Source organism: Gastrolobium bilobum, unplaced genomic scaffold (assembly GCF_033153095.1).
Source record: "Gastrolobium bilobum isolate Gb01-03AN ecotype WA unplaced genomic scaffold, APGP_CSIRO_Gbil_v1 utg1891, whole genome shotgun sequence".
Taxonomy (NCBI): domain Eukaryota; kingdom Viridiplantae; phylum Streptophyta; class Magnoliopsida; order Fabales; family Fabaceae; genus Gastrolobium; species Gastrolobium bilobum.
The window spans coordinates 318,192-334,039 of record NW_026899025.1 but is presented as its reverse complement, the minus strand read 5'-3'; the positions used below and the strand labels follow the sequence as shown (position 1 = coordinate 334,039).

Sequence of the window (15,848 nt, the reverse complement as noted above, 5' to 3'; positions counted from 1 at the left end):
ACTAAACCTTTCAAAACTCTCCTTCTTAAAATTAAAGTTCACCCAATTTGGGGGGTTTGAGGGGAGAAAATATTAAAAGTTATTTATCTACTCTTAGCATTAAAATGTGAAAACCACATAAATGTGAATCATTTTTAAATGTGACATTACTAGAAAAGTCTCAAAATCGACAGAATTTATTGACGAAAAATATTTCGTCAAAAATAGTGATAAATTTTTTGATGAAAATCATATACGTCAAAAAATTTCCATCAAAACTAAAGACGAAACCAGATTTTCCCATAATCACAGACATAAATTTTTTACGAAAAAAAATTCAGTCAAAATTATTGACAGAATTTAAATTCCATCGAAACTTTCAACGAAAATATTTCTGTCTAAAATTTTGACGAAACACATTTCCATCAAAAAGTTTCAACGTAAAACAATTACCTAAATTTTTTTAAAGAAAACATTTCCTTCAAAAAATTTCGACAAAAAATATTTCCCTCAAAATTTGTGACTAAAAACATTTATGTAAAAAAATTTGATAGAATTTTTTTTTGTAAAAATACTTTACGGAATCTAAAATTCGTCAAAATATTTCACAAAAAACATATTCATTGAAATTTTTGACGAAAAATAGTTCCAATTTTTTTTTTTCAGTTAAACACATTTCCATTGAAATTTTTTGACAGAAACATTTTCGTTAAACTTTTTGAGAAAAAAAATTTCCGTCTAAATTTTTAACGAAACACATTTCAATCGAAAATTTTCGACGTAAAATATTTCCATTAAGTTTTTTGATAAAAAAAAAAACTTCCATCAAAATTGTGAACGGAACACATTTCTGTCAAAAAATTTAAACAAAAAATATTTCCGTAAAAAATTTGACAAAAAATATTTCGATAACAAATTTTGAAGGAAAAAATATTTTGTCAAAATTCTTTGCAGAATCTAAATTTCGTCGAAAGTTTTGAATGAAACATTTTCCTCAAAAATTTTGACAACAATTTCCGTCGAATTTTCGATAGAACACATTTCCATTGAAGTTTTGAACGGAAAATATTCCATCAAAATTTTTGATGGAATTCTTTTTTCGTTTAAAACATTTGATGGAGGAAATCATTTTTGTCAAAACTTTTCACGGAAACTAAATTTCGTCGAAAATTTTGATAAAAAATTTATTTTTGTAAAAATATTAATCGGAGAAAAAATTCCATCGCTTTTCGACGAAAAGTATTTCGACAAAAAAATAATTTTGTAACAAAATTTTCGTCGTTTGCAACGTAGAAATTTCATCGAAAATATGATCTTTTTTAGTATTGCGAAAAGTACATAAATAATTTTGTTAGAAATTTTAAATTTAATTTAATTTAATTTATAAAATATAATAAATATATTAATTTTTAAAAAGGGTAAAATGGTACAAATATATCATTAACTCTCCATTTTTTCCCTTACCATTTTTTTAACCCCCAAACAAGGGAAAAGAATACCCTTCAATTTCATTTCCTTCAATCCCTTCCCTCCCCCTTGGATTCCCTTCCTTCCCTCCCTTCCAAACTCCCAAACAAAGTCTAACACTCTCCTTCATGGAAGAGCCCTTTGGGCTAGAATTGGTGAGGATCGAACCCGTGACCTTGTAGTCACTGAAACTCTGATATTATGTAAAAAATCATTTCAACCTAAAATATTAAGGTGCTGGGTGAGGGCCTTTTAATAATTTATATTATTCTCTCACATATTTATTTCTTACAAATATGAAAAATATTGATCAAATTATTTTTTACTTGAATTTTTGTGCAATCCTTTCTTTCTCCATAAACATGACCATTCTCATTTTTTTATATTTGTTTTCTAATCTAGATACAAATGGAAGGTGCTTTTTTGGTATGTCAAATGGAAGCCTTTAAAAACCTTCCATTGCATTTATCAAATTTCCAAATAACGTTTTCCCATATTTGATATATTGTACCAAAAAAAGAAAAAACACTTTCCATAATTTTTCCTTCCTTATAGTTATTTGTAGAGGTTGCCTGGAAATGCCATATCTGCTTACATGAAAAAGATTAATAATTTTTTTGGTTTACTCTTAAGAATCAAAGGAAACTTCCTATCGAAGTAACCACATTATTGCTTTGCTTTCTCTCTCTGTACATATAAATATAAATTTATATTAGTGTAAATGTTACAGTACTCATTATTAATCATTAATTTAACTTACATATATATTAATGGCTCTAATTTATTAATAACATGAATCCTTAAATACAAATGAAATCAATATAAAATTGATAGATATAAAACATGTTATTGTAACAAAAAAAAAAAAACCACATGTTGCCTTTTGTGGATACTAAGTCGTATATATATATATATATATATATATGTAAACGCATTAGAAATTCACAAATCTCAGACAAAGAAGAAAAACCTCTAGTATTTGCAAGCGTATTTACTTACCAAGGTTGAAAAATGGATTCTTCAATGGGAGGTGCTGATGGGTCTGGTGATGAAAGCACTCACAACCCACCCAAGGGAAAAAGACCCTCCTATCAACGCCTTAATTCCGCTCAAACAGCCAAACTTGAAAAGTAAGATGACCCTTTTTTGTTGATAATCTTTTTCTTTTAATATTTAATTAATATACTGATTTGCTTGGTTTTGAGGTAGCATTGATCTCACTTTTTGGATGAAGGATATGAAAGGATTAACCATATATTAATCCCGCCGCGTAGTAAAAACCGAGACTGAAAACAATCCTCTTTGGAGAAAGTGCTAGCTAGCTATTTTATAAAACTTTTATGTTTTTTTTTTTTTTTTGAAAAACAAAAACTTCTATGTTTTTAATCAAGCTCAATGCATCTCTCTGGATTGATGATGAATAATTTCTCTTTAGTTTTTCTTCGTTTGGCTAGATCTCTTTGATGACATGGTTTTTCCCTTTACTTATATTTGGTTTAATTGTTCTAAAGAAATATATTGGTACGTTTGATTGTATGATCATGAGTGGCTTGATTTCCTGCTTTGGTTCTTCTTTTTATGAATGGCTTCTTTTTATTTTTTTTAAGAAATATTCCAATCGGTACATTGTTTCGAACTAATCCGATTCGAGACGGGTCCAGGATTAAGGCTTAAACCCCTCCCTTTTTTATTGATTACAAAGATTTTGCTTTTTTGTTTTTATGCCTTGAATACAGTGTGAGTGTTTGTTTTTTTCTCAAACGTCCCAATCCTTTAATATTGAATGACCGTGAAAATAAATGTATCTTGATAAAACTTTAACGCACATGTATTTAATTTTAAAAATGGAATGGAAATTCTCTATTTTTTTTATAAAAAAAATCATATTTTAATTCGATGTATTTTATTAATCGTGATTCTTTCAGTCAACTCTTTGAAATTTATTCAGGATCGAGAAATGAATGGTAAATGATTTAGAATTATTATATAGCCAAAAGAAAAAATTAATTGGAATAAGAAAAGAGGACAATCTTAAATTCTATCAATCATTTATGTGTACCGTCATTCCATTTTCTTATGAAGTGTCAAACTACATGTTAGTCATATGCCAAACATAAACATTTATGGGGCTTTTGACACTTATCAATAAATAATAATCTCTCGAAATGAAATTTTTTTAACACGTACACTATTTAAACATATTTAAAAATATAAGCATATCAAATATATATTAATATATTTTCATATTTTCTAATTAGAGTATGGGTTCGAATAGATATGCACTGCATAAAATAAAATGGTTTGGTTAGCATATTCAATTCTAGTTTAGTAAAATTAAAGGAAACTTGTAATAATTATCGGGTCGAGTCTCAGGTCAAGCAGCATGAAACTCATTGAACTTGATTTGACCCGAGATACTATTATTTATTCATTCTATTCAATAGTGTATAGTCATTTAGATAACCGTGAGTGTTTGTCAAATTCCCAAGAAAACCAAAACCTATAGTCATTAGCAACCACTAACCAAACACATTGATCTTGTGTGTGAGTGTTGGTTGATAGACCCTAGTATCAAGCTTGTGTGCGAGTATCAAACGACTCAGGTAAGATATGAGCTTTGTGATCTGTAATAAATGGTGGCATGCATTGTTGTTTGAATAGTTCGATTTGTGATTCAAATCGCATGATTCGATATGATTTTCCAAATCAGCAATTAGCATCATGTGATGGTTAAAAAATGACTTTGAATCATGCGACAAAGCATGAATCAATGTGATTTTGTTTCACCGATACGGATTACATGATTCAGAGATATGCTGATTTATTTTTTCTTTTATGTTTTTCTTTCATCAATTCTCATAAAAGAAATTGAAAAAAAGAAAAGGAACTAAAAGAACGCTATTGAATGCACCGTATTTAATTATTTTGTTATCCTATTTTCCTTATGTTGAAGTGGGGGCTTCACAAAGACATAAAGTTACTCTATGCATCCTACTTGGCTATTTCATAGTTTTGTTTTCATTCTTTTGAAACAAAGGGTTCACATAGGCACTTGTTCACTTTATATGCACATTATTTGGCTACATCGTTGCTCTGTTTTTATTCTTCCGAAAAATAAGCTAAATGCAATCTCTTTGTGACTCATGTATAACATGATTTTGTTTTGATGAGACATGATTTAGTTGTTTTGTCAATACCTAGTTCCTAATTCAAAATTATTACATTGAGCATTATATATCATTTATATGATATATTTCAAGCTAACAAGTTCTTGTATGCTTGGTTGGGATTTTATTTTCCTCCAAACTCAACCTACGATCACCCGATCTCTAAAACTCATAGGAGTGGGAATAGGTCATGTGGCCTCTTAACCAACTACAACCTAAAATTTTTCAATCTATTTAAATCTAGCGTGTTAAGCTTAGATTTTTTTTTTTTATTTAAAAAAAGCCTATATAGTCAGGTAGACTACATTAGCCTAGTCTACTTTCGGCTTATTTTAGCCTAACTTAATAGCAAATATATCAAGCGTAGACTTTTAAAAAGACTATATAGCTAGGTACATTAAGACATCACCTTAAAAAAAAATTGGCCTATTTATTTATTATTTTGATATATATTCTTCTGACCAAATGTATTCAGCCATATGGTTTAGTGAGGCCCAAGGATGGCCTGAGGCTCTCATGTCCTTTTACGAAGCAAGATATGACATCTAGTTAAGCTTCAGAGAACTCTTGGTTGTTGATGATTGGTCAGAGTAACTATTGGGGTCCTTCTGAATTTCCTATGGTGCATCAGTGGGAGGTTTATTTGAACAACAAGTTGTTTAGGACTATTTCCATTCATTGTTGGTGGGCCCTTGAGGCAAGCAATTATCATGATTCCAGCAAACAAGGGGTGGTGTGCAATTGCAAGAACTCCAATAATCAAGTCAGTGTTTGAGTCAGGTGGAGTATGCATAGAGGAATGTATGTTAATGAAGGTGAAGACCTTGTATTTGTAGTGAGCTAGAGGACACTATTGTGGAGCGTGTAGCCTTTACACTAAAGCGTAGGGCATGACTATGTAGATAGCATGTTGGTGAAATCTTGCTTTGTGTAGGTTTGTACATTGTTGCAATATTGTGGGTAAGGAGAACATGTGCACAAAATTTGCAAATGTAAGCCCGTTAAGCATGGCCATGAGGCAAGTTATAAGATGATTTAGCGGATCAAATTACTAGGCCATGTATTTGATCTCGAGTCTATGATACTTACGTACTTAAGAATTTGTAGTACTTACATATTTTATGATACTTACAACTTTACTTTGATGTACGGATATGAAGTCTTACACTCAACCTTAGTCATAAATTCATTTGTATCTAAATAGTTATATATTTAATAAATTAGAGTCATTAGATATAACTAACATCAATAAATTCATTTGTATCTAAATAGTTATATATTTAATAAATTAGAGTCATTAGATATAACTAACATCAATGGCTAAAATTAAGAATGTAACTTACACTAATGTAATATTATTTTCTCTCTCTCTATATATATATATATATATATATATATATATATAATATATATATATATATATATATATAGACACACACACAAGCACGTGCATGCACGCACCCGTACACACACGCACACGACACCATGCACACTAATTTGTCTATGTTAGAATTGAAGTGTACGTGATAACTGTCTTACATTAGTAGAATTGGATGAGAAAGTACTATATAACTAAAAAGACCAAAAACACACACACACACCATGCACACTAATTTGTCTATGCTAGAATTGAAGTGTATGTGATAACTATCTTACATTAAGTAGAATTGGATGAGAAAGAAATATATAACTAAAAAGACCAAAAACATGACAGCTTAGTTAGCCCATTTGTTCTGGATACCCACTTTAGACCCTGCAGTTGGGCTCTATGCTATTAAACTTATATCTAGAATCTTTTAGAAGACACTCCTTGAGGAGTCATAGATGCTCGATCAACACAAGGAGTCCCCTTCTCCTCATGCACCTGCTACCCCTGTGCAGAGATAGTTGGACATACGTCTTGTCACCTTGACAAGATAAGGCTAGTAAACAGCGAAAAGAACTTCTCTCTCAATCTTGGGCAGGGATTTTCTCTCTAAATACCCTCATCTCACATTGAGAGGGGGATCTCTGCTTCTCCATTTATGTTGTTACTCTGCACATTTGTAGAGCCACCTTAGCCATACACACATTCCCCCTTTCGCAATATATCTGCCGAGCACCATGGGAAGTTTCGCTAGGACTTTGGTCTTTATCAATACTACTATAAACACTCTTATGTCAACATACTTCGTCTTCTATGAGACACATCTATGTGCTCTCGCCAGTACACCATTAATAGTGTGATATTTGAGTATGGGCTCCCGTATGTGTCATAAAAGTCTCATTACACAGTAGATTTGGTCATGACAATATCGTGTATCTTGTGTCCTTTGTGATTATGTATTTATTTTATTTTTTGCATTAGTGAAATATTTAACTCATCTCTCAATACCCTCTCAATTAATTGGGATTTTTATTTTTTTTAAAAAGATTCATCAAGGAGTGCCCACATCCAGACGAAGGCCAACGACGTCAACTAGCCACAGAGATTGGGCTTGAGCCGAAACAAATAAAGTTTTGGTTTCAAAATAAGAGGACACAAATGAAGGTGAGCCATTTTCTTTAGTCTAATACTTCATTGAAACATAAATTATTTACATGCATTGATATATACTTAGCACTAATCATTTTACGTATATATGTATATTACCTTAAGAATCAAATCGAGCGAGCAGATAACACTTCTCTCCGGTCTGAGAATGAGAGACTCCATAGCGAAAACCTCATACTCAAAGAGGCAATGAAGAATATACATTGCAATTCTTGTGGGGGTCCACATATTCATGATCATGAAGAGCATGAACTTGTTATGCAAAAATTGAGGCTTGAAAATGCTCAGCTAAAAGATGAGGCTAGTGAACTCATTTGATATTGATTCTCTTCAAATTTTATATGAATAATATATTTGATTAATATTTTTTGACAAAAAACCTATAAGATGATTAATTTCAATTGCTATTTATTTATGAATTGGTTTTCAGCATGAGAAGCTGTGTAACCTTATTGGAAGGTACAAAGAGGAGCCACAACCTGAGTTGCAAGAGGCTCATTTTCCTTTCACGGGATCTTCAACTGATCCAGATCTTGGATGTTTGCTAAACCAACCGGTTGAATATGGAAGTTCATCTCATGATCAAAACCATGGTGCACCAATTATGGATGATGATATATTATTGCCCAACTCAACAATGGAATGTGCAGACATAGAAAAAGCGCTCATGTTAGAAGTTGCAACTGCTGCTATGGATGAGTTAGTTAAGCTTCTCCGTATCAACGAGCCCTTATGGGTTAGGTCTTCAACTCTTGATGGAAAATGCACTCTTCATCATGAAACATATGAAAGATTATTCCCTAGGACTAATCATCACTTCAGAGGTGCCAACGTGTTTGTTGAATCATCAAAAGATTCAGGAATTGTGAGCATTAGAGGGACGCAACTAGTTGATATGATTCTAGATTCGGTTAGCACTTAAAAAACTCCTTTTTTGTTTGTTAAATATTGCAACATTGATTACCTTTGTATTGAAGATATAGGTATGTACTTATAATCATAGGAGTATGACATAACTCATTTTTACAGGAAAAATTTGTTAACCTTTTCCCAACAATAGTTACAAAAGCAGACACAATCAAAGTATTTGAAAGTGGAATGTTGGGAAATCAAAGTGGAGCATTGCAATTGGTATATATATATTTTAATGCAAATTAACATTTCTTTACGTAAGCTTATTTGTTATAAACCCAATGGGTGTAGCTCAGTTGGTTCCTTGGCGCTGAGTTAGTGGGGTTGGACATGTGTTCTATTCCCGCTGAATGCATTCTTGGAGAGGGGGCTGAACCTTTAGCCATCACTGACCCCCGCACTCCGGATTAGTCCCATAGCCGACTCAAAGAGTCGAAGCTTGTGAGGATACCGGAAGAAACCAACTCGCCTCAAAGAGGTAATTAGGGTTGGGTAACTCAAAAAAAAAAAAAAAAAACTTATTTGTTATAATTTTAACAAGACTTTTATTGCAGATGCATGAAGAAATACACATCCTGTCACCTTTAGTGCGATCTCGCGAATTTCACTTCCTTCGGTATTGTCAACAAATTGGAGTTGGTATTTGGGTGATAGTGGATGTGTCTTTTGATTTATTTCGACAGGACACCCCGCTTTCTCGCTCTTGGAGACACCCCTCGGGATGCATGATTGAGGAAATGCCTAATGGGTGTTCCATGGTTAGTAATTACATATTTGTTAAATAGAGTACATGAATAAATCTTTACTCTATGTGATTCAAATGCTGGACATGTTATAGAGAAAGACCATGTATGCTAGAAAGCATGGTCAGTGCTAAGTTATATAGAAAACAAAGTGATTAGGTTTGATCTAGTCGTGAGAGTTTTAGATAGATTGTATTAAGTTATGTGTTCAATTCTCACTTGTATAAAAAAATGTTATATAGAAAACAAATTCACACTTTTTTTATTTATACGAAAATTGAAATAATTAGATTTCCAAATGATTTTTCATTTTAATTAACTATATTGGTCTGGGCTAATTATTTTTGGCTTATCCAATTTTATAAATCACACTTCTTTTTCTAATCTTTCTCACCATGAGACCTGTTCACTTCACATCACATAATCATGTTTTCCAACAGTAATTAAGTGAAGTTGGGGCAGGTCCATTTATTTGGTCTGGTTATTTTCATAGACTAGGTTCAAGTATTCATATTCCATATTTTTTATAGACTAACTCAACAAAAAGATATTGTTAATTATATGCTTTATGTTAGCTTACTTGGGTTGAACATGTGTAAAGATACAAAATCTTTAAGGTGGAAAACTCCGTTCAATCTAAGAAGTAAAAACCATGGACCAAGTCTAAGAAAAGCAGCCACTATAAAAATGATATTCCAGAAGGATGGATTATAAATATTCTCTCTTTCTAAAAGGATCTCTCTCACTCTTTCTAGGAGGATTTCTCTTGCTTGGTGCTTCAAGCCTTCTCTTTCTCCCCTATTTATAGATGGTTAGGAGGGCTCTCTTTCATGTTCTAGATTCTTCTCCATTTAATAAGGAAGATTTCAATGCAACCTTTCATTTTTATATGAAGTCTTTTCTTTTTCCCATATATAGAGACTTGAAAAGTCATTAACCTTTCATAGTCCCACGATGCATCTAATTAAGGATAAATAACTTCAACAAATCTTCCCATTTTCAAACTTAATTAGAAGGGATTACCACATCGACTCCTTTGCAACATTCTTCATCGAAACAACCTTCGTCATCATGTCAGACCGTTGAAATCGGTGGAAACTTTATCAACATGTAATCCTCTGTGTTGGGAACTTTACTAAGGAAAACTTAGATTGATGACATATTCACCACCAGAGAGAAAATATCTTCAAAATCAATGCCCTTCTTTTTGTTGTATCCTTTGACAACAAGTCAAGCCTTGTACCTTGGCCTTGAAGTGCTTTCGTCAATTTTGGGTGTATACACCCATTTATTTTTCAATGCGCGCCTTCCATTTGGCAGCTCGACCAGATCATAAGTGTGATTTGTATGCAATGACTGCATTTCCACCTACAAGGCTTTTATCCAAAAAAAAAAAAATTCATTTCCAATCACAGCTTCTTCATAACTTTGAAGGTCCCCGTATTCTATAATAATTATAAATTCATCAACAAGATATCTAATGGAGAAATGCTTGGTTCTAGTATATTTTTGCAAATCTGGTTGAGCTCGAGGCTCTATCTCGTTAGGCTCTCCTTGGATTGGTTCTATCTTTATCGTCTCAACAAGCTCCTTTGTCGGTGGTTCAGTATTCCCATCTCTGACTTCTTCATTGTTGTCTTATGATGACTCTCGCCCTAAATCATCACATTCCCTGGGGGGTAATACATGATTGGATTGGGTAATGAACCTTACCTTGGGCTTCTTAATGTCATCAAGAGTTTGATCTTCGAACAACACATCATCTTAACTCTTCACAATCTTCATTTTAATAGGATCCCGTAAGTGATAACTGAACTCATCTCTTGGTGAACCAAGGTAGATACACTTCTTGTTTTTCTGCATCAAGATTAGATAGTTCATCCTTATGAATGTGAACAAACGCTCGACAACCAAACACTTTTAAGTGATTGTATGACACCTTCTTTCATGTTCAAACTTGATCAGGAATTTATCCATCCAGAGAGCTTGAAGATGACAGGTTGATTAAGTCAACTACGGTCTTCACAACCTCTCCCTAAAATGACTTGGGTAATTTGGTATATTATAACATTCATAAGCACTTTCTCTTCAATGATTTGGTTCATCCTTTCAGCTACATCATTTAGTTATGGTGCCGTCTTTTCTATTTTGATACCTTGTGACTTCCAATATGTTGTGAATAGACCATGGTACTCACCACCGTCATTGCCTCACACATTCTTTAGCTTTCTATTTCATGCTTAGGAGAGACACCTACACTTTTCTAGAATGATTATTAATAAAGGTGATGAAATAGTATGCACTACTAAGAGATTTTTCTATCATGGAACAAACATCAATATGGATCAAGTCAAGAATATACATTATCCTTCTAGGTTGATTTAGTATCTAGAATGATACTCAATGCACCAGTGAGAACATAACTCTAGCACTTGATCTTTCATGTTAATTTCTTGGCAAGAATTTGTAACCCTTTTAGCTCACGTGACCGAGCCTTTTATACCATAACCCATGCTTGATCAAGCTTGGGCAACGTTGACCTCTCCTTTGTAGATTCTTGCTTGCATGACGTACAAGGTACCTTTTTTCTTACCTCAAGCAATGACCATACTCCTTTTGACGAGTTTCTATATACCTATTTTGTGATGATTTACTAATCCGACATCATTAAGTTTCCTAGTTAAGATGAGGTTGAGTCGCATGTTGTGAACATGTCTTTTCTCTTTAAGTACCAATTTGAAACCCAAGTATTAAAGTGACTTCATCAGTCTCAACGATTTTGCAAGTAACTTAGTTTTTTATCTTGAATATGATGATGTCACCGCCTCGGTAGGATGAAAAGAAATCTTCATGAGGAGTAACTTGAAAGGATATACTAATTAGGAAGTCATCTATCCACGAATAGTCATCATAGGCAATGCTAAGGTAATATTTCCCCCAATTAGGAAGATATCATCTTCTGGAGTTGTTTCAATTGTCATTGTGCTTTTCTCCTTCTTCTTTGGATCTATTTGGTCAGACTTGACATTGTTATTTTTCTCATCTCTTTTAAGAGTTCAACACTCAGATCTCTCATGACCTAGCTTCCAATAGTAAAAACAAGCAATCTCATATGCTAATATTGACTAACCTTGAGACTTTTGCTCCTACCTCAGTTCTCAGACTTCCCATAATTTTCTACATCGTTGGCCTATCATCCCTCATTTTTTTCTCCGGAAGTCTTCATTCAATAGGCTATCTATTAAGGAATCCATTATGAGATTCCTTTCCAAGGCTAATTTACTTAGAGTAACGATTATTGTGTCCCAACTATTGGGTAGAAAACTAAGGAGTAGAATGGCATGTGACTTGTTATAAATTTTTATCTCAATCTTTGTCAATTGATTCATGAGTCCCTGAAGGTGTTTAATGTTTAATCATGCTTTATCCATCCTTATACTCCAACTTCACCAACTATCGCACTATACAAGCTTTATTACGAGGTGTTTTCTTTTGGATCATATATTCTAGCTTCGTCTATAGTATATAAGCGTTGGTGTCTGTTGACATATGCTCAAACAAGCTTTTGTTGATGTATTTATGAATCATTGCAACCAATTTGTGATTCAAGAGTTCATATTCTTTATTGCTCTCTCCTTTTGGATTTTCCTCACTGAGGATCAGCTCATACAAATCCGAGCAGTAAAGGTGATCCTTCGTCATGGGGTCGTATCAAAGCTTGGCTAAACTCATCAAGTTGCCTCGACAACATGGATTTTGAAGGCTTACAAACCTGAACACCAACCACTATATTCAAATACTTAGTTCACACAAGCTAATAAATTATTGGCTCTGATACTATTGTTGGAGAAAAGTACATGTATAAAATATACATAAACAAATAAGAAAATAGAGAAAAAAAGATATAAAGACACAACTTTTAACGTGAAAAACTCTCTCAATGTAAGGAGTAAAAATTACAAGACTAAGTCCAAGAAAAACGTCTACTATGAAAATAGGATTATAAAGTGTATTTTTATCTGGTATAAAACTTACGGATTACTCTGAATTCTTAACCTAACAAAAGGATGAATTACAAATATTCTCTTTCTTTCTAAGAAGAACTACTTCTCTCTCTATCTCTATATCTCTCTCTATACACATATACATATATATATATATATATATATATATATATATATATAGGGAAAGGTTATAGTTACTACCTCTTATTGTTACTACTAAATCGTAACTGTTGATTTCTGTCAATCTAACGGTTATAATATATTAGAAATTAATAATTAATTAATAAGTATGACCCAATACATTATAACTGTTAGATTGATGGAAATCAACGGTTATAATTTAGTAGTAACAAGTAGTAACAATAAAAGGTAGTAATTATAACCTCTCCCATATATATATAGGGCAAAGTGTGTGTCATTTTAAAGGATGTAAAGTTGTGTCATTTTAAGAGAGAGAAAGAGATAGATAAAGGAAGAGAGAGAGTTGACAAAAAAAATAAAGGTGTGGGTCCCACCTCTTTGTGAGAGTGAAAGGATATAAGTTGTGTCATTTAAAAGGATAAACATTTTTTCCATATATATATATATATATATAGAGAGAGAGAGAGAGAAGGATCTCTCTTGCTAGGTGCTTCCGGCGTTCTCTTCCTTTCCTATTTATATATGACTTGGAGGGTACTCTTCCATGCTCCAGGTTTTTCTTCATTTAATAAGAAGGATTTCAATGCAACCTTTCATTTTTCCATGAAGCTTTTTATTTTTCCAATACATCGAAACTTGAAAAATCATTAACCTTTCATAGTCCAATAATGCATCTAATTAAGGGGAAATAACTCCAAAAAATATTGGACCTTTATAGAGAAAGACGATAAAGCATGGTCATTAAAAAGTTATAACAAATTTACACTTCTCTATATATATGAAAATTAAAATAGTTAGATTTCCAAATAATTTATCATTTTAACTAACTATAATGGTCATTTAGGCATAAGGCTAATTATTTTTGGTTTATCCAATCTTACAAATCACACTTCTTTCTCTAATCTCTTTCATCGTGAGACTAACTCACTTTAATCTCACTTCACTTCATTCAACAAATAGATATTTTTAATTATATGCTTTATGATAGGTCACTTGGGTTGAGCATGTAGAAGTGGATGATAGGATCCACACACACCGACTATACAGAGATATTGTTGGTACCAATATTGCATATGGAGCACACAGATGGATTATGGAACTTCAAAGGATGGGCGAGAGATTTGCTTTCTTTTATGCTGAAAACATGCATAATTATGAATCTGGAGGAGGTTACACTCTCATCTTTATTCTATATACCCCGATGCTTAATTCATTTATTTGTCTTATAATTCGTTATGTGCTTATATATGGCTAAGTTTATATTATATGTTTTCATTGTTCAGTGATCAATTCACTTGAAGGGAGGAAGAGTGTTATGAAGCTTTCTCACCGAATGGTTAAGCACTTTTGTGAAAGCTTGAACATGTCAGGCAAGCTTGACTTTCCACATTTAACTGTGGAGAATAATACTGGAGTTAGGGTTGCTGTTCACAAACTCACAGAATTAGGCCAACCAAATGGTTTGGCTGTTGCTGCTGCTACATCCCTCTGGCTTCCTCTCCATCATCACAAAGTTTTTGATTTCCTCACAGATGATAGAAAAAGAGCTCAGGTTCACAAAGCTATCTAAACACTCTTTTGTTTTATCGTAATGACTTTTATTTGTTACTTAAATTTTAACTATTAGAGATGTTGAAGAATCCAAGTGTGAATGGTTGAAGGTAGTCCCACATTGGTTGAAAAAGGACTAAATGAGCATCATATAAGTAGAAGTACCCATGAACCTATTATCTTAAGATTTTTAGGCTTCATTGTGGTGTTCAAAGCCCTCTTAATGTTGCTGATCACTTGGTCCATGGTAGAAGGTCTCCCCCGCCACAAGCTCTCCCTGCAGGCCCAACTACAAAGTGTCGTATATAGGATAATTTACTTTAAGGGACAAAATCCCACATCATGTATTACTTTTGTGTAATTTACTTTATTCAGTTATATATTAGTGACTCTGTTATGTATCTAACAGACGCGAATTAAATCATATAACCTTGCATTACATAATCATTAATATTCTCTTGCTATTTTCTTCAGTGGGACATTCTTTCCAATGGAAAACCAATGAATAAGGTTGCACAAATCACAAGTGGAATTTATCCTGGCAACTGTGTATCAATTATTCGGGTAAATTTATCAAATTTATATGTACTTTGAACTCATTTTAGTATTGTTTCTTCAAGTAAACTTGATTAATTAAGTTCAATTAATTTTTTTAATGTGGACCAGCCATTCATTCCTAATGAGAACAACATGTTGCTTCTTCAAGAAAGTTTTACAAATCCAATGGGATCATATTTTGTGTATGCTCCAATTGATGTAGCACAAATGAATAGGATCATAAAGGATGAAAGAGACTGTTCAGTATTCCCAATTCTTCCATCAGGTTTTGTTATCTCTCCAGATGGCAAACCAAATGCAATATTTAACAATGGAAATGTTGATGGATCAGGAGGCTCATTGCTGACAATGGCTTTTCAAGTACTGATTTGTGGTCCAGGTGGAAGCCTTCTATTTAATATGGAAAATGTGGCAAATGTCAACGCTCTCTTAACCTCCACAGTTCAGAAAATAAAGGAAGCTTTCAATTGCAACACTTTGGAGTAAAGTAATCATCATATCTTTTGGTTGTGCTGTTTTCCTATTATCTCTTGCTCAAGGACAAGAGATTTGGATTATTTCCCTTTGAATTGCAATAGTTTGGATAATATTTTGGTTATGCTATTTTCTTATTATCTCTTGCTTGAGAACAAGAGATTGGATTGTTTCCTTTAGATAATAAATTTGCTAGACATTTTATTTTAATTACTATGTTACTCTTGGATCCATTTTTATTCCCTATTTATGAATGATGAATATGACATTGATCCTTGTGGTGTCATTTGTTTCTTCATCTGAAGCTTGCCATTCATAA

At 32.7% G+C, this 15,848-nt stretch overlaps 1 protein-coding gene across 1 annotated transcript; it reads left to right on the top strand.

The window, feature by feature from the left end:
- Nucleotides 1-7,335: 7,335 nt before the first annotated feature.
- LOC133286327 (homeobox-leucine zipper protein ROC8-like) lies at nt 7,336-15,541 on the top strand. Its single transcript, XM_061483734.1, has 8 exons — nt 7,336-7,446; nt 7,577-8,056; nt 8,176-8,277; nt 8,613-8,816; nt 13,935-14,115; nt 14,230-14,498; nt 14,972-15,061; nt 15,164-15,541. The coding sequence occupies exons 1-8, from the start codon at nt 7,336-7,338 to the stop codon at nt 15,539-15,541; spliced, it is 1,815 nt and encodes a 604-aa protein (XP_061339718.1).
- The last annotated feature ends 307 nt before the right edge of the window (nt 15,542-15,848 follow it).

Excerpts from the sequence above, each read along its gene's own strand:
- LOC133286327 (XM_061483734.1), top strand. The coding sequence starts at position 7,336 with ATGAAGAATATACATTGCAATTCTTGTGGGGGTCCACATATTCATGAT. Across the intron at positions 7,447-7,576 it reads ATGCTCAGCTAAAAGATGAG|CATGAGAAGCTGTGTAACCT; the intron begins GCTAGTGAACTC and ends ATTGGTTTTCAG. Across the intron at positions 8,278-8,612 it reads AAAGTGGAGCATTGCAATTG|ATGCATGAAGAAATACACAT; the intron begins GTATATATATAT and ends CTTTTATTGCAG.